Raw genomic sequence first — 22766 nt, forward strand, 5'->3', positions numbered from 1 at the left:
TGGCAGGAATCAAGTAATGTAAACAAATTAGACATAATCAGCATCAGTCATAGGGGAAGGGAAATTGCCTTTGACTTGAAAATGTTGAGGAAGTACAGTTGTAAACATCTGCTCATAGTGTAGTGCTTTTACAGTATTCTGTTTCATCCACTTTCTATCTTTGATAAGGAGCCTTCGGGAAATTGCTATGAGATTACTGCAAATATTTGTTTAAATTTGATGAATGTGCTCTGGGTATGTGTGCCAGCATACCAGGCAGTCTGGGAATAGTGTCAATAGGTTCAGTTGGAGCAGATCTGCAGTTCAGCTCTGATGCAAGATATTCTGGAGATGATAATGAAGTCTTTCAAAATTATTTAAGACAAATCAGGGAGTGCTGTTGCCAGGTCAAAGATGGTACTAAAAGACAAGGTGCTCAGTGGAGTCATCTAAAAAGAGGAAACACACTCTGTGGGACTGTTTATAAATGATCCTATTTAAAACCTGCCTACAGTATGTGAACACATTGCCTTAGCACACTCATGTTTTAATAAAGGTTTTTTGTTTTAGTGCCGTGGCGTTTTTCCTCTTTCTATTTTCTGATGTACCAGTGAGGAAAATGACATTATGCTGACACAATTATGCTGAGTAACTGCTGCAGATCCTTACTGAGCACTCAATCCTTTGGTTCTTTACCGTGTGTCCATCCAAGTCTCACCCTGTCTGTCTGTCTTTTCACTTTGGTCTCCCTCTTTTACAGCTCAACTCCTTCGAGCAGCTCTGCATTAACTACACCAACGAGAAGCTGCAGCAGCTGTTCAACCACACCATGTTCGTCCTGGAGCAGGAAGAGTACCAGAGGGAGGGCATCGAGTGGAACTTCATCGACTTCGGCCTGGACCTGCAGCCTTGCATTGACCTCATCGAGAGGCCTGTAAGTGACAATGTTTTTGTACAAGTTTGAAACATGTAAGTCATTAACCGCAAATCTCTTAGAATTGAACCTCAAAACTGCACATCATGTTTGAAGTGTTCTACAAAAGGATGAATTAATCATTATGAAGCATGAATTCATTAACTTAATCTTCTCTTTACAGTGGTTCTCTTTACCACTGTCAAAGTTGATCTAATACAGTCCCGTCACTTTATATTGATACACTCTCTGCTGTTCTGCAGGCCAACCCTCCAGGTATCCTGGCCCTGCTGGACGAGGAGTGCTGGTTCCCCAAAGCCACGGACAAAACATTTGTGGACAAGCTGATCCAGGAGCAGGGAACGCACACTAAGTTCCAGAAGCCCAAACAGCTGAAGGACAAGGCCGACTTCTGCATCATCCACTACGCAGGCAAGGTACGCTCTCACAAGACGCTCTCTCGTCACAGCACTCAGACTCATCTGTCATGTTTAGGGAGATGTTGGAGAGATACCTGGAACAGTATCCATCTTGGAGAAGTTTCCAGCAGGTTTTCCTGCCATGTCCCCCTCAGCATCTCCTGAAAGAGCGGCTCTCAGGCCGCGTGTGATGCAAATGGTTTGGTATGCCTGCACAGCCATGAAAACCATTCTATAGTGTATTTCTTTCCTGAGAGCAACTCAACAGGTGGTATAGAGGAAACAGATCTGAAGATAGATTGCATAGTGTATCGAGTTCCACATAAGTTCCACTCCAGTTTAGCTCTCTCCAGCTTTAGTTCGCTGATGAATGCCATGTCAGATCTTCGATTAGAAAAACATTTGGAATGTTGTCCTGTTTTGGGCCATCTGAGAGTCCTCTTATGCAACAGCAAAAATCTAGCTGTTGATCACGGTCACCAGGGCTCACATCTGGTCCTGATCAGCCACTCGCTATAGTAACGAGATATTACATTAAAGAGAGGTTTTTTGAATTCCAGCCATTGGGAGGTCTTGTATGGGTGAGGACAGAGTGGACCATGTCGGCCGGTTTATTTTCGAGTTTGGACACGCTCTCGGCCCACGCCCTGTGTGTGGACCTCCCACTGAGAGATGTTTGGATACATGATAAAGTGGAGAGGAAATGTAATGTGACCAGCAAAATATTACAGCTTTGTATTAAACCATGTCATGTTGTTTTTCTGTTTTTCTAGAATTGTTTTCACAATTGTTTTCATCACATTTGGACACAAGTTCATTGTCCCCACCTAGTTTTGCTGTTCTGTGGACCTCCTCCTGTTTCAATAGATGATACAGGAAATGTACTGTGAATAACAAGATTGTTTTTGAAGCGTATAGTTAAGTCCAAATCGCTCTCCTTTTTATGAGTCACAATCACATCACCAACCGGTCTTTTTCTTTGGGCAGATGGCAACTGTTTTTATTTATCAAATTATTTCCCGTATGTTATGATTACAGTATGAGTCCCCTGTAACCATTCTGGATGTGCTTCACATGAGCTGTGTCCATCCCCCGTCTCCCAGGTGGACTACAAGGCGGACGAGTGGCTGATGAAGAACATGGACCCGCTGAACGACAACGTGGCCACACTGCTGCACCAGTCCACCGACAAATTTGTGGCCGAGCTGTGGAAAGACGGTAAGATGGCCCTAATGAAGCTCCATAGCCCAAGCCCCACCCGCACTCGCCCAGACATGAGGAGCATTAAGTGGCTGCCGCCTCCCTCCGTTAGGAAGAAAGAGGCTGTTGTCTGCCCACGTGCCCTGTCTGTCTGTCTGCTCTGCTCCGTCTGCCATGGCAGATGCATCACTAGGTCAATGTCTGCTCATGTCAATGGCTGAATTGACGGAGTCTTTCCCCCTCAGAGATTAGAATTATTAGAAACAATAAAAGTCTCCTTCCTGCTTCTGTGAACCCCAGCTCTGTTCTAAACAGTTGACTGGCTGGAAGACGGCCATTTTGTTCAGTTTGTAAAAATTGAGGAAGTAGCTCTTTAGAAAAGTGGCCTGAATGTGGAAATGGTGTATTAAAGAAGGAGATGGCCAAGACATTACTTTTGTATTGAGAGCTGCCACAAGTTACAGGAGGAGAAAGCTAGCACTTTATGAAACCCAAATGTATTTTCTGCTGGGGATCGAAAGGGTCAGTTAATAAAGTAATAATATTGGTATAAAGTATTGCTGCAATGTCGACTAGGTAACACATAGTTGACTGTGCTATGCTGCTATGTACTGTCTGTGTATGTCTTATCTATATTGATATGTTTCTTTTTTTATTTTATTTTTTTTCCTGCCCCCCTCAACCATAGAGATTCAGAATATACAAAGAGCGTCATTCTATGACGTCTCTAGCCTTCATGAGGCTCCAGGTGAATGTGGACTGTGCTGTAGGTGTCTGCTTACCAGCGCATTGTGTCCCCTCAGACGACCCCTCTCTGCTTCTAGGCCTGCATGTCCCCTGTCCCTCTCTGTCTAACGTAGAGAGCTGAGGCCTGCACCCTTCAGCAATTCTCCTCTGGGTGGGGGGAAAGAAACATTTTTGTTGTTTTCTCTGAGAGAGCAAATCCACTCAGTCATCAAAGCTGCTCCTGAAACATAACAAATCAGTGTGGTTTGGGTTTTGTGTAGATAAATACATGTTGCAGTAACCGAAACAAACCAAACATCAAAACATCAGCAGTTCATAACTCCGACATGAACTTGCATCTGTTGATGTCTGAAGACATCTGACTGCTACCGCCCTGACCACCCTCACTTTGAGGTGGCCTCCTGATGTGGGCCTGTTCTGTCTGTGCACACATGGACGTGCACGGCTGCCTGCTTACACCAAAATGTCAGACGGCATTCTGTGCCGGCAGCAGAGGAGAGACCACTTAGAGTGAGGGGAGAAGGAATTCCATAGTGTGTCGCGCTCGGAGCGGAACAATAAGCGGCTTGTTCCATCGGAATCCAAATGACCCCCAGACCCTTCCATCAGCACCAGTACACCAAAAGCGTCTCCACGGGGCCAAGGGAGGTCAGCCAGTAAACCGTTAAACCAACTCTTTTATCTGCTTTTATTCATCAGAGAAAAACACAAGGCACACCAGATGGCCAATCCTGGAGAGGTTTAACTTGATGGAATGATCTATGGCAATAATGTACTGATAGTAGGGTCCTCGTGTATTTTTATATTTTGTTCGCCAATTACCTACTAGTTTGCTAGTTTTTTTTTGTTTGTTTTTTTTTTCATCAAAAGATGTACAAAGCCAGACTGCCAACTCCAAACCGTGACAGGCAAGCAGTTTCTAGCGAACTTGACCTATTCATTGGAGAAGAACGTATAAGACGACTGTTCCGAATTCCTGCTCCCTAAATTTAGAACAGTTATCTTTTTAGTTCACTGGGACTTGCCCGTCTAGAATCCAGGTCATCGTTGCAATCTACGTTATGAATGCAGTCTCAAGTCTTTGCAGTCTGGAGTTAATTCTCAATCCTAATTTTGTCCAGTGACGCACGGAGACACAATTTAATATGTGAAAAAAAAAATATATATATATGTATTTTTTTATGTTCTCTCTAGAACACCCTTTCTTCTATAAAGGGCTAAAAGGGATATAACTTTTATCCAAAAATTGCTTAATGAAATTCACTTTCCATGTTAGTCCCTCTTAAATTTCACATCCTTGCCCTTGCTAGTAAAGTCCAACACACACTGATTAACTCACAGTTTGACTGAATACTTGACATCTTGTAGCATTCAGCCAATGCCTGTCTGTTAAATCCATCCAGTGACGCGCTCACTATCCCATCTGTCAAATCACGTTAAAATAAGTATAAACACAGTAAGCCAGCTGTGACCAAAACTACAGAAAACTGCTTTGCGCTCTTGATTATATTATTTCCTGGGATTCTTTTGTACAGTGTTACAGTACAATTCTATCTATGTACATGGTTCTCAGGAAAATCTTCTACAGTCCAATATGGCCTCTAGGTTTTAAGGCTGAATTGAATTGGAGCAGCAGTAATAACGTGATAATGAACAGTTGTCACAATCACAGATTGAATCAGATTCTTATGGCAAGATTTGCTGAAAGGAAAAATAAACAAAGAGTGTGTAATTGTTTTCCTTAATACAGTAGAAGAATCAGAACAGTGCAAATCAATGGTAGTGTCCATAGTCTGTGGTTGATAATTTAATTAGTTTTATTGGCCCTTGAAGAACCCCTTAAATTAGCTGCAGATTTGTATTTCGTCTGTAAATCAAAATGGGGCACCTCCCAAGTCTATTTCTAATGGTGGATTGAAGTATCACTCGAAAAATCATTGCTTTAATATGCTTTGGCAAGCTTGATGACTGGAGTTTCCAGTTCATATACTCCATAAGCTTACCTAGCTTTACGCTAGATTTTAAAAAATCTAGTCCATACCCAGGTCGTGTTCCATCCTCAAGCCCCTTCTTGGTTTGTCTGCCATTTCATCTGTGAATGCCCTTAACAACTGTTATCGGATCACCACGACTGGTTTGCTCATTATAAAGCAGGGGAAAGATTTGATAACAGCAGATCCCAGATCATTTGTTAAGGGCAGAATTAGTCATGTAATAGGAATAGATTTTTTCCTTATATAGCGTTTTAACTTCTTACTATGAGGGCCCATAAGGCACAACTTGCCCTAGATCTGCACTGAAAGGCAATCTCAGCATGAATGACCTGGTGCCATCATTTCTAACGGCTTCTGTCTCTCCATCCTCCTTTCTTCTCTTGGTTTACCGGTGTAGTGGACCGTATTGTGGGTCTTGACCAGGTGGCTGGCATGAACGAGACGGCGTTTGGCGCTACGTATAAGACCAAGAAGGGAATGTTCCGCACTGTGGGCCAGCTCTATAAGGAGTCCCTCACCAAACTGATGGCCACACTCAGGAACACAAACCCCAACTTTGTCCGATGTATCATTCCCAACCACGAGAAGAGAGTAAATGCACAAAACACACATTCTTTCTAATGATAGATGTTTATGAATTTGATATCACTTATCCAGCTTCTTTCATCTTCTAAAATCCCACTTGCTGTTAGGCGGGAAAACTTGACCCTCACCTGGTCTTGGATCAGTTGAGGTGCAACGGTGTCTTGGAGGGCATCCGCATTTGCAGACAGGGTTTCCCCAATCGCATCGTCTTCCAGGAGTTCAGACAGAGGTACACGCACATAATACCTTGAGCTTCTAGAGAATAATAATATGGAGTCGCTGAAACTATTCAGAAAGCGTGACTTTTTTTCTCTCACATGTATACAGGTATGAGATCCTGACACCCAATGCAATTCCCAAGGGCTTCATGGATGGAAAACAGGCTTGTGAGAGAATGGTAAAGCATCTTTTCGTTCTTCCTGAACAGAAAAGTACATTCGGTACAGACAGTATTACAACTTGGCATATAATACACACTACAGCATTGTATGTTGAGGTACATGGAGACTGATATTTGAGAAAGCTCTGTCTAATTCTCTTGGACTCCTTCCTGACTTTATTTCACTAATCCATAGATCCGAGCCTTGGAGCTGGACCCCAACCTGTACCGGATCGGTCAGAGCAAGATCTTCTTCAGAACCGGAGTTCTGGCCCATCTGGAGGAGGAGAGGGATTTGAAGATCACCGACATCATCATCTACTTCCAGGCTGTGTGCAGAGGATATATTGCCCGCAAGTGAGTTATGGCCCTTTCACACTAGCTGTGATAACATTGATAACATAAAGAAACAGCTCATTTCAGGAAACCACATGATTCATTTGTGCTTCATTTAGGTTTGGGTCTAAGGGTCCATGTGCCCTATATAATTTATCTCTAGACCTTAACAGTAGCATTTTACAATAGCAATTAACTTTGCCATCTGCAAGTCCATAATCATGGATTAATCTTTGTAATGAATTGCAATTGTCTTAAATTAAATGGATTTGCTTCCTAGTTCTGTTGTACAATCGACACTGGGAAATGTTTTGTGTGGCAGTTTTACCTAACATTTCTGTTGATCTTCATCTCCTAGGGCCTTTGCCAAAAAGCAACAGCAACTCAGCGCCCTGAAGGTTCTTCAGAGGAACTGTGCTGCATACCTGAAGCTGCGCCACTGGCAATGGTGGAGACTCTTCACCAAGGTGGGCTCATTGTGTGTGCGTGTGTGTGCGTGTGTGTGTGTGGGTGTGTGTGTGTGTGTGTGCACGTGTGTGTGTGTGTGTGATCGAGAGTAACCCATGTCCTCTGTGCATTGCAGGTGAAGCCGCTGCTACAAGTCACCAGACAGGAGGAGGAGATGCAGGCCAAAGACGAGGAGCTGGTCAAGGTCAAGGAGCGCCAGAGCAAAGTGGAGAGTGAGCTGGTGGAGATGGAGAGGAAGCACCAGCAGGTCAGAGCCGCCTCGCGGAGCCCCGTGCAGCATTCCGCAGATGCTCTACTAGAGAACAGTTCTGGAGCAGATGACACCTGTTGATGTAGCACGTAGTGAAGATCTAGTTGACGATCTAAATCCTGATAATGCCTAATGTGAAAATGTTTTGGTGTCCTCAGCTTCTGGAGGAGAAGAACATCCTGGCAGAGCAGCTGCAGGCCGAGACGGAGCTGTTTGCGGAGGCCGAGGAGATCCGCGCCCGCCTCGTCGCCAAGAAGCAGGAGCTGGAGGAGATCCTGCACGACCTGGAGTCGCGGGTGGAGGAGGAGGAAGAGCGCAACCAGGCCCTCACAAACGAGAAGAAGAAGATGCAGTCTCACATCCAGGTCTGGCACAGGATCCTGCTGTTGAACTGTAGATCAGCACACTGAATAGGGGAGAGGTACCAGAGCCTGACGTGTGTGTGTGTGTGTGTGTGTGTGTGTGTGTGTGTGTGTGTGTGTGTGCGTGTGTGTGCGATAGGACCTGGAGGAGCAGTTGGATGAGGAGGAAGCGGCCAGGCAGAAGCTGCAGCTGGAGAAGGTGACCGCTGAGGCCAAGATCAAAAAGATGGAGGAGGACATTCTGCTGCTGGAGGACCAGAATTCCAAGTTCCTCAAGGTGAGGTCATTACAGCATCTGTAATCTGGCGCCATGTCACGAGACATGTTCCACTTAAAAGTCCTTTCTCTCTCCTCGTGTTTGCACAGGAGAGGAAACTGCTGGAGGATCGTGTGAGTGAGATGACCTCCCAGCTGGCTGAGGAAGAGGAGAAGGCCAAGACCCTCGGCAAGGTGAAGAACAAGCAGGAGATGATGATGGTGGACCTGGAAGGTGAGCCTGGGAGTCTAGAAGTGTGGCCATGTGAAGAACCTGGAAAGGGATGCAGGAGACCCCAGGAGAGAGGTTCTGAGTGAGATGTTCTAACTGTGTCCCACAGAGCGGCTGAAGAAGGAGGAGAAGACCAGGCAGGAGCTGGAGAAGGCCAAGCGGAAACTGGACAGTGAGACCACAGACCTGCAGGATCAGATCGCTGAGCTGCAGGCTCAAATCGAGGAGCTCAAGATCCAGCTGGCCAAGAAGGAGGAGGAGCTGCAGGCTGCACTGGCTAGGTGAGCCTCTCACTGCACCACCACCGGACGCAAGACCATCCACAGATCCACAGCACTACCACTTCTACTACTGACCGGCACCTGGGTGGTCAAACATTAACCTCCCTACACCCTGGAAATAGTATTTTTATTGCCACAGTTAAATGCTACGTCTTTTTCAGTAATCACCAAAAATACAAATTTAATGAAACATAGGCTTGGATATTGTGTAATAGTTTAATTTATTGAAAAAAATATTGGCTAATTATAAAGAAATACAATCGATTGGGAAGAATGAAATTATATTACAAATGTAAGCCTTCCAGTGGTTTAGCAGCCAGTTGTTGTTTGTGAGTGCTTGGTTGTTGTTTACCTAGAGGACTTAGCCCAGAGGAATGTGGATGGAATGCAGGCAGGCCTCCAGTCAGCCTTCATGAGCAGCAACAACTGGGATCCAATCTCATTATGGTTTTGCAATTGAACTTCATCCGAGAAAACAAACACAATCTCACATTCTGTCGGTCTCATGGGTGATGTGTGTAATACTGCCACCTAGTGGTCCCAGTGGTTCTACCCTTTTCGAATAAGGGCTGATTCATAGGCTAAGCGAGCTACGCGAACGCATCGAGTAGTGGGGTTAGACGCGCCATCCATGTAGCTTGTGTAGACTACGAGAGGGCTCTTCAATACTTGTGTGAGCCTTGTGTTGTCAGATGTGTCTGCATGGCTTGTGTGACTATGAACCGGCCCTAAGGAAGTGTTCGCTCTAGCTGTGTTAGACAGTGCAACCCTTTGGACCACTGACTGTTTATTTAGCAATGCTTGATATTTATTTACATACTTAAGTCATGTGAGAGAGAGGGTGTACCTCTCACCATATAAATACCATATAATGGTTGAATATGAAAGGCAGCGAGGACAAGGTTAGTGAGTAATGTGATCTTTTTATAAAATACATAAAATCTAAAATTGTTCACCTACAGTGAGATGATGCAAGTGAGTAAGTATTATCTTAACATTAGTGTATCATGGCTGTATATCCTTCACGTGTGCATCAGTATTCCACATAATGTGTTTGTGTGTGTGTGTGCGTGCGTGCGTGCGTGTGTGTGTGTGTGTGTGTGATGCAGGAGCGACGAGGAGCTGGCCCACAAGAACAACGCGCTGAAGCAGGTGCGGGAGCTGCAGGCTCAGCTGGCCGAGCTGCAGGAGGACCTGGAGTCTGAGCGCGTGTCCCGCAACAAGGCCGAGAAACACAAGAGGGACCTGAGCGAGGAGCTGGAGGCCCTCAAGACCGAGCTGGAGGACACGCTGGACACCACCGCTGCTCAGCAGGAACTCAGGTAACACACACACACACACACACACACACACGGACAGACTCAGGCTGTGTAATCACAGAGAATAATCACAGTTTTCTCCCACTGGAATTAGGAGCAGTTTAGTTAACTTAATTCTTAGTTTCTTTTTACATTTAGGCCATCCTTAAAAATATTTTTGTTTGCAGTAACAGCCAAAAAATATTAAAAATGGGTCGGTAGGTAGGTCAATATTTTTTTTTTTTTCAAGATTCAAAGTAAAAAAAAAAGTACAATTTTGGTCATGGTGATTACGTAGGAATGAATTTACACAAATGTGCATATTGTGACGTAACTGACTGGGTCTTCAACCCGTACCTTCAGAAGCACCATTGCAAACCTCATTCTGATGCAGGTTATATAGACCAGCCTTTCTCAAACTTCTTTGACCTGAGGCCCGGTCATGGCAGACTTTGGGGTCATAGGGCTCATCTACATGTACCCAGAAAGAAGGCTACAATAGCTCTTGGCCACGTTATATTGAAATTTGACTATAGGCCTACAATACTCAATGCTATACAGTGTATTATACAGTCTCTGCTCTGTTTCTAAGGAAGTTCTATTAAGTTTCGTTAAATAAATAAATAGCCTTCCAACAGGTTGAAGCGGAGCTTTGATACCAACGTTATCGATTAGTTTCAGTTTCTCTCACGCAGACGCGCATTGAATGAATGCTCATACCACCACTTAATTGTAGGGCTCCATGTTTAATGACATCGATAGCAGAAACGTTTGTTTTATTTTTTTTTCGTCGATCCGCGGTTTCTTGATCAACTGCGCAGCAAATTATCAAATGAAGCACCGCGCCTAATTTCACTCCACGACTCCGCGGACCAGCAGTCTCTCTTCATGCCAAGTAAAAGCATTATTAGTTTGTGTGAATGAAACGAAGCGTAGGCCATAGTGTGACATGCGTAAAACCAATGGTGTAGAGATGACGACACAGGGTTTTATTTAAGTGAGCTACGTTTGCATGTAGGCAATTTATATTCACAATACTTGGGCCTACTAAAAGAAATATTATTTTATTGCATTTGTATTGGTTGTTTAGAGTAAAAAAAACAATCGGTCGGTATTAACGCAAGTTTACAACCGGCAAGTCGGTCGGACTAAAAGGGGAAAAAAATAAATATTTGGGTCGGTTCTAAATTGACAGGGTCAGTCGGGTTACGGCAAACGAAAATATTTTTAAGGATGGCCTTATTATTATTATTATTATTATTATTTAACTAGTTGCTAAACACGTGCTGTGTGCTGCATGTATGTAGTTTGTAAAGAGTTGGCGTCTCTCTGCACAGGACCAAGCGTGAGCAGGAGGTAGCAGAGCTGAAGAAGGCCATCGATGAGGAGGCCAAGAACCACGAGGCCCAGATCCAGGAGATGAGGCTGAGGCACGGCACGGCCCTGGAGGAGCTCTCTGAGCAGCTTGAGCAGGCCAAGCGAGTGAGTGGCCTCTACACACACAGCTGCCCTCACACTGACCTGCTAGAACCCCTAAGACTGTAGAAATGAGTTATAACCTGATCCATGTTATAAAACATCACTGCATGAGGGCATGGAGGCCATTTGTGTGAGCACTCAGACATCTTCTGAAGTAATGTAATGTACTGATTTGTGAGCACTCAGACATCTTCTGAAGTAATGTACAGGGTTCCCGGGTCATGGAATTTCTGGAATATCATGTAATTTTGGAAAGTCTATTCCAGACATGGAAAGTCAGGGAATTTTATCATTTTGGGGGAAAGTCATGGAATATCATGGAATTTTGTAGCAGTTCAAAATACATTAATACAAATATATTTTCACTCAGAATTGGTGTATATCTGATTATTAGCTTTACTGCTTGCTTGAGTAGTTGTGGTTAGTCTAACTTTGGTTATTCAGTGACCCTTTATTCATCTCTCACTCTAAAAAAGTAAAAGATTCTTGAACGCTACGCGACTGTTCTGAAATCTTTGTATGTTGTACCATTTATTATATAGAAGGTCATGGAAATTCAAATTTTTGTCAGGGAAAAGTCATGGAATTTTACATTTGTCTTAGAGTGGGAACCCTGAATGTACTGATTTGTGTGAGCACTCAGACATCTTCTGAAGTCATGTACTGGTTTGTTGTAGCTGTAGCATATTCCCAAGCAAGCAGAAGGGTCACATTTAGAATTGAATAACTGCTCTGCTATTGGAAGGGTCAGTGTCATGACCCCCCGCAGCGTCTCCTACCTCTTGAGCAGACCCTGCTGATGTGCCCTTGCTGATGTGCTCTGGTCTGGTTCTCTCCTGCTCAGTTCAAGGCCAACCTGGAGAAGAACAAGCAGACGCTGGAGACGGACAACAGGGAGCTGGCCAACGAGCTGAAGGGGCTGCAGCAGGTCAAGGCCGAGTCGGAGCACAAGAGGAAGAAGCTGGAGTCACAGCTGCAGGAGGTCATGGGCCGCGCCACCGAGGGCGAGAGGGTCAAGACCGAGCTGGCCGACCGCTCCCACAAGCTACAGGTCAGTCGCTGGGGAGCAGGCTGGAGAAATTGGGCCCATCAGGACATCTTTAGCTGGACCTACACTGTGTTTGACCATAAGAGTGAAGAGGATAGGGGGATTGATTCATGGGAGGGAATAAGTAAGTGTACTGTATCTTTTGAGTGGCTGCTGATGGAGCCTTGCATGTTTGTGTGGCTTGTAGGTGGAATTGGACAACGTCTCCACATTGCTGGAGGATGCAGAGAAGAAGGGAATCAAACTGGCCAAGGATGCTGCCAGCATGGAGAGCCAGCTGCAGGACACCCAGGTGACCCTTCAGAGAGATATACAACTCTGCCTCGTACACATACTGTAGAAATCTGTTGTCGAGATGTCTACCTCTTACATAGCTACAAATATTGTGTGTGTGTGTGTGTGTGTGTGTGTGTAGGAGCTGCTCCAGGAGGAGACGCGTCAGAAACTGAATCTGAGCAGCCGCATCCGGCAGCTGGAGGAAGAGAAGAACACCCTGCTGGAGCAGCAGGAGGAGGAGGAGGAGGCGCGCAAGAACCTGGAGAAACAGCTGGCCACCCTGCAGTCCCAGGTACACACACACACACACACACTCACACACACACACATACTCACATATACACACACACACACACACACACACACACACACACACATGAACACCCCTCCGAATACCAAAGAGAGTGGAGTTTGAAGAAGCTCTAGACTGTGTCTGTGATGTACAGTATGTCTTCTCCTTAAGTGACGCAGGAGACTGACCGGTAGAGTCTCCTTAACGATATGAGTGACGCATGAGACTGACCGGTAGAGTCTTCTCCTTAACGATATGAGTGACGCAGGAGACTGACCGGTAGAGTCTTCTCCCCTCAGCTGGTGGAGTCCAGGAAGAGGCTGGAGGATGACGTGGGCACCATGGAGTGTCTGGAGGAGGTGAAGCGCAAGCTGCTGAAGGACATGGAGTGCACCACGCAGAGGCTGGAGGAGAAGGCCATGGCCTTCGACAAGATGGAGAAGACCAAGAACCGGCTGCAGCAGGAGCTGGATGACCTGATGGTGGACCTGGACCACCAGAGGCAGATCGTCTCCAACCTGGAGAAGAAGCAGAAGAAGTTCGACCAGGTATAGTCCACAAGTAGAAGCACTTAGCCATTGGGTGTTATATAGCTGCTATATATTCCAGACAGATTTTGTTTGCCAAACCTAGATAAAGTGGTCAAAACTCGTTTGTTATTGGTCTGTCTGCCTATATATGTATGCCTATATACTGTGTGTTTATATATATATATATATATACATACACACACACACACACACACACACACATGACCTAAAGATGGAGTGCCTTAGTTTTTTGTTCTGGGTGTCACCAGCAACTCCCTGGAATTTGGTTTCCGAAGTTCATGACATGTTCTAGACAAATTTAACTCAAGTGCTTGGGCAGGTTCATGAAACTGTAGCCACAGAAGAACTTCTCTCATTAGGACCCTGTAGGTTTAGACTCAGTAGACATTTGTAAAGGACATAAGACAAACAAAAAGAACTTTCCACTGTTTCTTCAGGAACCCGTGTGTCATTTTTGTGTGTTTTAGCTGCTGGCTGAGGAGAAGACCATCTCGGCCCGCTACGCGGACGAGCGAGATCGCGCGGAGGCCGAGGCCCGGGAGAAGGACACCAAAGCTCTGTCCATGGGCCGCGCACTGGAGGAGGCCCTGGAGGCCAAGGAGGAGTTTGAGCGGCTCAACAAGCAGCTGCGCACCGAGATGGAGGACCTGATCAGCTCCAAGGACGACGTGGGCAAGAACGTGAGTCTCACGCGCGACCAACAGCAGAGCAGAAGCGCAACCATGTAGATGTGTGTCTGTGTGTCTGACGTGTGTCTGTCACATAGCAGAACAGTCCATCTTTTCTGTGCATGATAATCCAGTCCTCATTAACTTCTAATAACAATATTATCTAGCGCTCTTATACCACTCCCGGGCGCTCGCTGTAAAATCCTGAGCTAAACAAAACACTGAAGTGTAAAATGTACCGAGTGTGAGATGTACCGAGTGTGGTCTTCTGCTTGTTGGACTCACGGTGTCCGGTGCTGCCCTGACCGGTGCAGGTCCACGAGCTGGAGAAGTCCAAGCGGACGCTGGAGCAGCAGGTGGAGGAGATGCGCACGCAGCTGGAGGAGCTGGAGGACGAGCTGCAGGCCACCGAGGACGCCAAGCTCAGGCTGGAGGTCAACATGCAGGCCATGAAGGCCCAGTTTGACCGGGACCTGCAGGCCAAAGACGAGCAGGGCGAGGAGAAGAGGAGGCAGCTGGTCAAACAGGTGAGGGCTGCTCATCAGTCTACACGCAGCTTGTAAAAGTTGTAATCATAGTTAATCATGTAACTCCATAGAAATGAATACTTTAAATACACTTTGTAGAAGGTTGTGGAAAGGTTTTGGAATGTTGGTATTGCTAAAGTGAGGAACCAGCCAATTACACTCTGTTGGTTGATGTCCTACTCTTACACTGAGGGCCATGCATACGCTGACTGTTAAGTGTCAGTGTTAAGTGTCCATCTAGCGGTGTTTGCTTTTCCAAATCCAAGGTGCCTCATCCACTACTACTGTTCTTGTGCAGGAGCTGTTGAGCTATCTTGGTCAAACTAAACCAGGATATAACCCTTAATGACCTGATTTTTCTGACTCACTTTTTTAAAACGGTCACCTCATTTCTTAAGGTCGTTCAACAGTGTCATTAAAAATGTTTGTGTCATATGTGTTATGCTAAATGGGGGTGTGAGAGTTAGCTTCACAAGCACTAAACACCGTTAGCATGGGCAGTGTTTGCCAGTGTGTCCTCCCGGTGTGCAGCGAGCCCCTTCCTCACCACCTCCTCCCCTCGTCCTCCTCAGGTGCGGGAGATGGAGGCAGAGCTGGAGGACGAGCGCAAGCAGCGCGCCCTGGCCGTGGCCGCCAAGAAGAAGCTGGAGATGGACCTCAAGGACCTGGAGGCTCAGATAGAGGCGGCCAACAAGGGCCGCGACGAGGCCATCAAGCAGCTACGCAAACTCCAGGTACGCAGAATAGAATGCAGCTACGGAGATGGCAATTTTTGTGTCTGCTCTGGATCCCCTCTGGATAGAATGCGAATCACGAGATGGACACATTTTTAAATATAAGAAATACATTGAAGACTATTCATAGTTCTATTGAGTACCAACAGACACAGCACATTAATATACAGTACATGAGCACTGTTCTCAGTAAGCTAGCATGCTGTGCATTTCTGAGATCCGTTCTGTGCACCTGGTCCAGGCCCAGATGAAGGACTACCAGAGGGAGCTGGAGGAGGCCCGCGCGTCCCGAGACGAGATCTTCGCCCAGTCCAAGGAGAACGAGAAGAAGCTCAAGAGCCTGGAGGCTGAGATTCTGCAGCTTCAGGAGGTGAGAGGCCAGGCTGAGTGGGAGGCACTGTCGCTTAGCAACAGTAGGAAACACAAACAACATTTAAAAAGTTTCAAAGTGGACTTGTCAGTAACACAAACAAGAATAAAAGCCAGATTCTTTTTCCCCTTGAGGAGATTCAGCAGATAAATTTCAGTACACATAATTTCATGACTGTTAAAAAGAAACTGGCATATCAACTAGGAACATGACCACATCATGGAGGGAGAGACAGCCAAGCACTGCAGGCTGAGCAGTGGTGCTTTTCCAACAAGCAAGTTAGCAGATCGGACCACTTTGTGGCCAGTCTAATGCGTATTCAATTCTGATGTTTTTGTTGTGTGGGATGTTTTTATATTTTATTTGACTGTTTAGGAGGCCCATAAAAATGTTTTATTTTGAATCAAACTCTGTACAGGGAGATTTGATACATCACTTTAATAATGCAAATTGTAATCATGAAAACTGAAAAACATGAAAAACTCTAAATACATTATAAACTGTAGATACATTTCTGATGCCACATGCACCTTTTTTTGTCAAACTGATTCACCATGTGGACTGTGAGCCTTCCGATGCTGCATACGGCAAACACTAGAGGGTGCCCTTGGACACTGGCGTGTGTCCTGCCATGATGTGTTGCTAACCTTTATGACCCTGTGTGCAGGACCTGGCGGCGTCTGAGAGGGCTCGCCGGCACGCGGAGCAAGAGAGAGACGAGCTGGCCGACGAGATCTCCAACAGCGCCTCTGGCAAGTGAGTGGCCAGCTACCTCACGCACAACATGACATCCCAGCACTGCCTGGGTTGGCCATTGTGCTAAAGCTTTGTGTGTGTGTGTGTGTGTGTGTGTCAGGTCCGCCTTGCTGGATGAGAAGCGAAGGCTGGAGGCTCGCATCGCCCAGCTGGAGGAGGAGCTGGAGGAGGAACAGAGCAGTATGGAGCTGCTCAACGATCGCTTCCGCAAGACCACCATGCAGGTAGGCTAAGGCCCACACTCACACACCTTCATGGGCGTCCAGCCTGCCTTGACCTCCCAGTGGACACATCATTGGTGTGTACGATGCCCGCATCTTGTTTTTACAGGTTTGTCTGTGTGCGGTCTACCCCTACAGGTGGACGCCCTAAACACGGAGCTGACGGTCGAGCGCAGCGCCGCCCAGAAGAGCGAGAGCGCCCGGCAGCAGCTGGACCGCCAGAACAAGGAGCTGAAGGCCAAGCTGCAGGAGCTGGAGGGCGCCGTCAAGTCCAAGTTCAAGGCCTCCATTGCCGCCCTGGAGGCCAAGATCGCACAGCTGGAGGAGCAGCTGGAGCAGGAGGCCAAGTGAGTGGCACCACCAGCATCCCTAACGCCCTGGACCAGAATCCAGATAGGCTGCTGGAAATAATGCAATCTCATTGGCTGAGGAGATTCTGCCTTCTGATTGGCTGTTGGAATGTTGTAGTCGTGGGGCGGAGGTAGTGTAGCGGTTAAGGAACTGGCGTCCAGTAGCCTGAAAGTTGCCGGTCCAATTCCCGGCTTCCACCGTTGTGCCCTTGAGCAAGGCACTTAACCCCAAGTTGCTTCGGGGACAATGTTATCCCTTGTAATATAGCTGTCATATGTAAATTGTATGTAAGTCGCTTTGGCTAAATGTAATGTAATGTAATGTAATGTAGTCTGATTAGGGTGGAAAGGTGTCTGAATGACAGGTGTGATGTGTGTGTGACGTGTGTGCAGGGAGAGAGCAGCGGCCAACAAGGTGGTCCGGCGCACGGAGAAGAAGCTGAAGGAAGTGTTCATGCAGGTGGAGGATGAGCGTCGCCATGCCGACCAGTACAAGGAGCAGGTAAGAGCATCCCATTGTCACTTAGGACCACTGACAGCACCTTACATGCAGCGATGCAAACTTGCACTGCAAACTCCACTGTATGTGTGTTTCCACTCAAATTGCCACATACTGTTCTGTGTTACCAGTCATAGGTAGTCAGTATATTTGGAGAAGGTGGTGTCATGTGTACTCTGTGCCCTTATTTCCATATACTGTATAATGTGCTACACTGTGACTATTAGCGCAGTGTTTGTACTGTCTTGTGAAACAACCGATTCTTTGTTAATATGTGTTGTTTTACTCAGTTTTTCTCTCAGAATTGGATTCAATTTGTGGCGGTAGCTGACTTGGACAACGAGGGGGGGGGGGGGGGGGATTAAGATCGTCTTGGTAGTGTATAAACTTAGGTCTAATTGAGTGTCTGTCACTTTAAGATGTTCGTGATTAACACAGTTAACGTTAAAAGGCTGCTGATGTGTGGATGCAATTCATAACGTTAAATAGTTCTCAGTAAAAATGTCAAGTTTTTGCCTGAAATTGCACTGTGCCTATTTACAAGGGCATTGTTCCCACCTCTTTTGGGGTCAACCATCAAGTGCTGGACCTCTATAGAAAGCTGAGAACCTGTAGCTTTCGTGAGGGAAGCAGTCAAGATAACTGTGTGATGTACTGACAAAGAGCTACAGAGGCTAGAATATAGTTTTTTCTTTCTGCCGGATTACAAGCTCTGAACTGACCACATTTCAGCCCTCTAGGTCACTTGATATCCCTTAGAAACACAACTGAGCCCTAGCACCAGGTCTTGTGAAGCTGTGTGCAAAAGTTGATCAATATAGAATGAAATTATGAGTGCTTTAGACTATTATTTGCCAAGGTATGCCCATGCGTTTTGTAAAATGCCTATGGATACTCCCCATAGGACTTTTTGTTATCCAAAATGCATACTGACAATCAAATGCTTTCTGCACATGAACCCCTTTGTGTAGAAGCATAATCCTGGTATGTATGTCAGGTTTTCTGATATAGACTGACTACACAAAATATGGAATAATTACAAAAAGGTCTCTATTTTTGCATTTACTTTGTTGGTTCAATGAGTGTGTATAATATAGACTATACATCTGTACAAGTAATATTGGATAATACAACATGAAGATTCAATTTCTATGGATTCTTGTGAATATTTCAGTACCCAATATGAGGCATCTACTTATTGTGCTGCAGCTACACTGCAGCCAGAAGTCAGGGTATCACCAAAGGAGGGGGAGGGGGGCCTTTTGGATCAAATTTAATTGAGACATAATAAAATTAATCTGAGAATGTAAAGCACTATACAGATTGTACATGAAAAAAGTTGTCATTTTTGGGTTCCCAAGAGTCAAAGCTTTGAATGGTGTATAACATTACTATGCTACATAGCAATATGGTGCATACAATTGATTTAGAATGTTGGGGGGAGGTGGGGGAGGGGGGTAACCGTCCCGCCGGCGGGACACTGAAAGTTATTTGGTTAAAACAAAGGTTCCTACTTCTCCTACTTTTGAATTTTGGAAAACACTTTTCCATTTACATCGGGATTTTGCAAACATTCAGTGTCAGAGTCAATAAAATCAGCCCTTCAACGAAATTGACAAGCAGCTGTAAGTAGGCTTAGCATGCTAAATTCTACATCCAAACAGTATTCTAACGTTAGCTTTGAGATACTGCTTGATTGCATAACTTTAAGTTTAGTCTCTTCAATGTAGCCTACTATGTTGTGATAAGACCTTAGCCTTAGCAGAGTTAACTTCAATGCAGCAGTTTTGAACAAATTTGCGCAGCATGGTCACGATGCTAAGCGGATTTAATAGCAATTTAGCCAGACTTCTTCAATGCAATGCTTCTATGTGGCAACAACAATCCTTCAACAATGCAGAGGAGGGGCAGCGGGCTACGAGAGAGAGCGGGGCGGGGCAAGGAAAGGCTGCGTGCGTAAAAAGCGCAGCTCAATGCCAATGCAAGGATTTGATCTTATATTTAAATTAAATTAAATTAAACATAGAATATTCATCTGTGGCGGCCGATTTTGATTTTGTGGCGCCCCGCCACAGATTAGTCAATGTATGGGAAACACTGAGTACTAGTCATTCCAAATAAAACAATAAAGTGTGTGTGTGTGTGTTAGATGGAGAAAGCCAACTCGCGCATGAAGCAGCTCAAGCGTCAGCTGGAGGAGGCGGAGGAGGAGGCCACTCGTGCCAACGCCTCCCGCAGGAAGCTGCAGAGAGAGCTGGACGACGCCACCGAGGCCAGCGAGGGCCTCAGCCGAGAGGTCAACTCCCTGAAGAACCGCCTCAGGTAGAGCCAACACACACACACACACACACACACACACACACACACACACACACACACACACACACACACATACACTCGTTCAATGTCTTGTTTAGGCCCTTACACAAAGACACTCAGCTTATCCTGTGAGGACCCCCCTCCCCACAGATTTACTTTTTAAACAATCCTCTATTCTGTGATTATGGATATATTTCCTAACACTGTGGATCTGCATTAATCTGGTTTAATTCCACACAGTGCAAGCTGACACACACACGCTCTCTAAGACACAGCTGACACACACACACACACACACACTCTCTCAGACACACACACTTTCTCAGACACACAGCTGACACACACACACACACACTCTCTCAGACACACAGCTGACACACACACACTCTCTCAGACACACACACTCTCTCTCAGACACACAGCTGACACACACACACACACTCTCTCTCAGACACACAGCTCTAACACCACCCTGTCCTAGTTCCTGAGGAGCATCAGCCTCCATCTCTGCAGTCATCCCACAGTGTCATCCCCATCAGCTCTGCCCTTTCCTCAGGGGGAACTGACCTGTGTGGATGACCCAGTAAGGGCTTTTAGGTCTAAACCTCTTAGTCATCTGCTGACCTCTGACCCTTATCTAGGCGCGGCGGTCCCGTCAGCTTCTCGTCAGGCCGTTCCGGGCGGCGCCAGCTACAGATGGAGGGAGAGATCTCGGACGACGACGCCGACAGCCGGGCGAGTGACCTCAACGAGACGCAGGCCGCCCAGGCTGAGTAGAGCAGCCGTCGCCGGCCAGCAGGTCCCCCCCCCCCCCCGCCGCCCAGCGCTCCTCAGCCTGCTAGCCAGTGCGCAACAGCACCTCAGCACTACCACCCCCTTACCCCCAACCCTACCCCAACACACACACACACACACACACATCTCATACTCTCACACGCACACACACACACATATCTCATACTCTCTCTCACACACACACACACACACACACACACACATATCTCATACTCTCTCTCTCTCACACACACACACACACACACACATCTCATACTCACACACACACACACACACTCACACACACACACATACACACACACACACATCTCATACTCACACACACACACACACACACACACACATCTCATACTCTCTCACACACGCATGCATGCACTTCCATGCTGTGTTCCATAAACACAGGTTCACATGTGAGACTCCCAGGGGAACTGCTACTCTGCCTTATTCTACTCTGGCAAGCTTCAAGGCCCAGCGCACCTGAGCGCTTCTGACATCCCCCCAGCCAGCCTTTGGAATGACCACGTACTCTGCTTATGACCAAGGGACAAACTACAACACGTAAACGAAGAAAAGCGCTACTCTAGGTACAAGTGCATTTTAAGTATGAACTGTGTGTAAGTGTGCATATGAAGACGCACACACGTATGTACCCACACACACACACACACACTCCGCGTCATGTTACATGTGCCCCCCCTCGCCACCAGCGCAAAGCCCAACTGACCGCAGCCCACACGCCTCCCCACTGATAAGGAGGGCCGCTGGCGGGGTTTGGGACTCAGCCAGCCCAACTGCTGCCGTTGCCCTGGTGGACTGCTGGTGTTCTGTGATAAAACTCTGTGAAAGCATCTCCATGACCCATCGCCACCGCAGCTTTTGTGGACATGGACTGGAAAAGCAAACAGGAAAAAAAAATAATAAGATAACTGTGAAATTGCAACCTGCCACTACATCTCTCAATACCATTTAAAGGCATATTTAACTAAAAAAAAAAAAAAAAAAAGAAGCTTTGAGATCTTACTGCTGGTTAATGACTTAACCTTTTATGCGTTCTTTGTTCTGTTTTTCTTTCTTTTGTTATAATTTGACCCAACTGGACCACTTTCTCTTGTTTTGGCAAAGTAGCACCTGAGTAAAGACTTGTTTCTTAGATCAGTTGGCTACAGCCACCGACTCGTCCCGCAGTAGGGAACCCAAGACAGCCAGCTGACCTGGGGTCAGGTCATTCAGGCTCTAACTGATGGTAGTGGATGTATTGTTAACTTCAATTTGCTCTATGCTGCACATTAATAGCCCGATTGGTTCCTTAAACTGGAAGGAGAGCTGACTCCCCCTGCCCCCCACAGTGAAGTGGGTTTGTGAAGTTACACTACATGGTCTCTCTGTGGTTAACACTAGAAACCTGAATAAAGCTAACAGGGGAGATAAGGCACTATACCAACGCATCCTCTTGACCCACACTAATGTTGAAGGCGCTTAAACCAAATGAAGCCTGGTTCAGTGAAGGACTTTTGACCATACACACCCAAAGAGAGTTTGCATGCCTCTCGCCATGTGAATGGGTGACACGACTGGAATTTGCCGACCGGCACTTAGAATTTCTCTATTCTTGGACTCGATGACGACTAAGAGTAGGCGGTATGAGTTGGTACTTGGCCTCAAGGCATCTCCTCTGGAGGGTTTACGGAGAGGTTGTAAATATTTGGGATTCACACTTGCGTCTGGTGTGAGGTAGGCATTGTGTTACCCTACATTCCATTCAAAGTGAAAATAATTGGCTGGACTAAAGAGACAGATGTACTTTTCATTCATGTAACCAGTTAAGAGGTGATGCCTTAAGGTTCATGCAAGAGTTGTTTAATGAGACGTTTGCATCTGAATGTTCTGAATGTGTTAATGGAAGCCACTAAAGTTGTGTTTTCCCTCATACTCTCCTGGAGTGCCCTGTTACTTACTACAGTTCACTTCCATTTGTGGCAAGTGAAGGAAGTCATACGTACACAAATACATACAGTATTGGGAACTTTTGCTTTCCCCACATCATCAGGGTAAGATCTGACCTGGCTAAATTGGGCTTGGAGGATGGTGATGGTGGTGAGGGGGCTGTAAAGGGCAGGGATCTCCAGGTGGAGGAATGGGTCAGAACACCGTGCTTACAGGTCTGGATTGTGAGGAAAAGGCCT

At 46.3% G+C, this 22766-nt stretch overlaps 1 protein-coding gene across 2 annotated transcripts in view; it reads left to right on the plus strand.

Annotated features, from left to right (window-relative positions):
* myh10 (myosin, heavy chain 10, non-muscle) overlaps positions 1 to 20773 on the plus strand; it is a 58528-nt gene extending 37755 nt beyond the window's left edge. For both annotated transcript variants that reach the window (XM_048247155.1, XM_048247157.1), the window contains 29 exons: positions 740 to 913; positions 1156 to 1329; positions 2415 to 2529; positions 5650 to 5843; positions 5945 to 6066; positions 6165 to 6234; positions 6413 to 6573; positions 6911 to 7019; positions 7136 to 7267; positions 7429 to 7635; positions 7772 to 7909; positions 7999 to 8122; positions 8229 to 8400; positions 9510 to 9722; positions 11036 to 11180; positions 12022 to 12228; positions 12413 to 12517; positions 12641 to 12793; positions 13093 to 13341; positions 13812 to 14024; positions 14327 to 14539; positions 15112 to 15273; positions 15515 to 15643; positions 16311 to 16399; positions 16500 to 16623; positions 16759 to 16967; positions 17364 to 17472; positions 19619 to 19791; positions 20430 to 20773. In XM_048247155.1, coding sequence (XP_048103112.1) covers positions 740 to 913; positions 1156 to 1329; positions 2415 to 2529; positions 5650 to 5843; positions 5945 to 6066; positions 6165 to 6234; positions 6413 to 6573; positions 6911 to 7019; positions 7136 to 7267; positions 7429 to 7635; positions 7772 to 7909; positions 7999 to 8122; positions 8229 to 8400; positions 9510 to 9722; positions 11036 to 11180; positions 12022 to 12228; positions 12413 to 12517; positions 12641 to 12793; positions 13093 to 13341; positions 13812 to 14024; positions 14327 to 14539; positions 15112 to 15273; positions 15515 to 15643; positions 16311 to 16399; positions 16500 to 16623; positions 16759 to 16967; positions 17364 to 17472; positions 19619 to 19791; positions 20430 to 20565 — 4521 coding nt within the window. In that variant the 3' untranslated portion in view covers positions 20566 to 20773. The remainder of the gene's footprint in view (positions 1 to 739; positions 914 to 1155; positions 1330 to 2414; positions 2530 to 5649; positions 5844 to 5944; positions 6067 to 6164; positions 6235 to 6412; positions 6574 to 6910; positions 7020 to 7135; positions 7268 to 7428; positions 7636 to 7771; positions 7910 to 7998; positions 8123 to 8228; positions 8401 to 9509; positions 9723 to 11035; positions 11181 to 12021; positions 12229 to 12412; positions 12518 to 12640; positions 12794 to 13092; positions 13342 to 13811; positions 14025 to 14326; positions 14540 to 15111; positions 15274 to 15514; positions 15644 to 16310; positions 16400 to 16499; positions 16624 to 16758; positions 16968 to 17363; positions 17473 to 19618; positions 19792 to 20429) is intronic.
* The last annotated feature ends 1993 nt before the right edge of the window (positions 20774 to 22766 follow it).

This window comes from Alosa alosa, chromosome 7 (genome assembly GCF_017589495.1).
Source record: "Alosa alosa isolate M-15738 ecotype Scorff River chromosome 7, AALO_Geno_1.1, whole genome shotgun sequence".
NCBI classification, from domain to species: Eukaryota; Metazoa; Chordata; class Actinopteri; order Clupeiformes; family Clupeidae; genus Alosa; species Alosa alosa.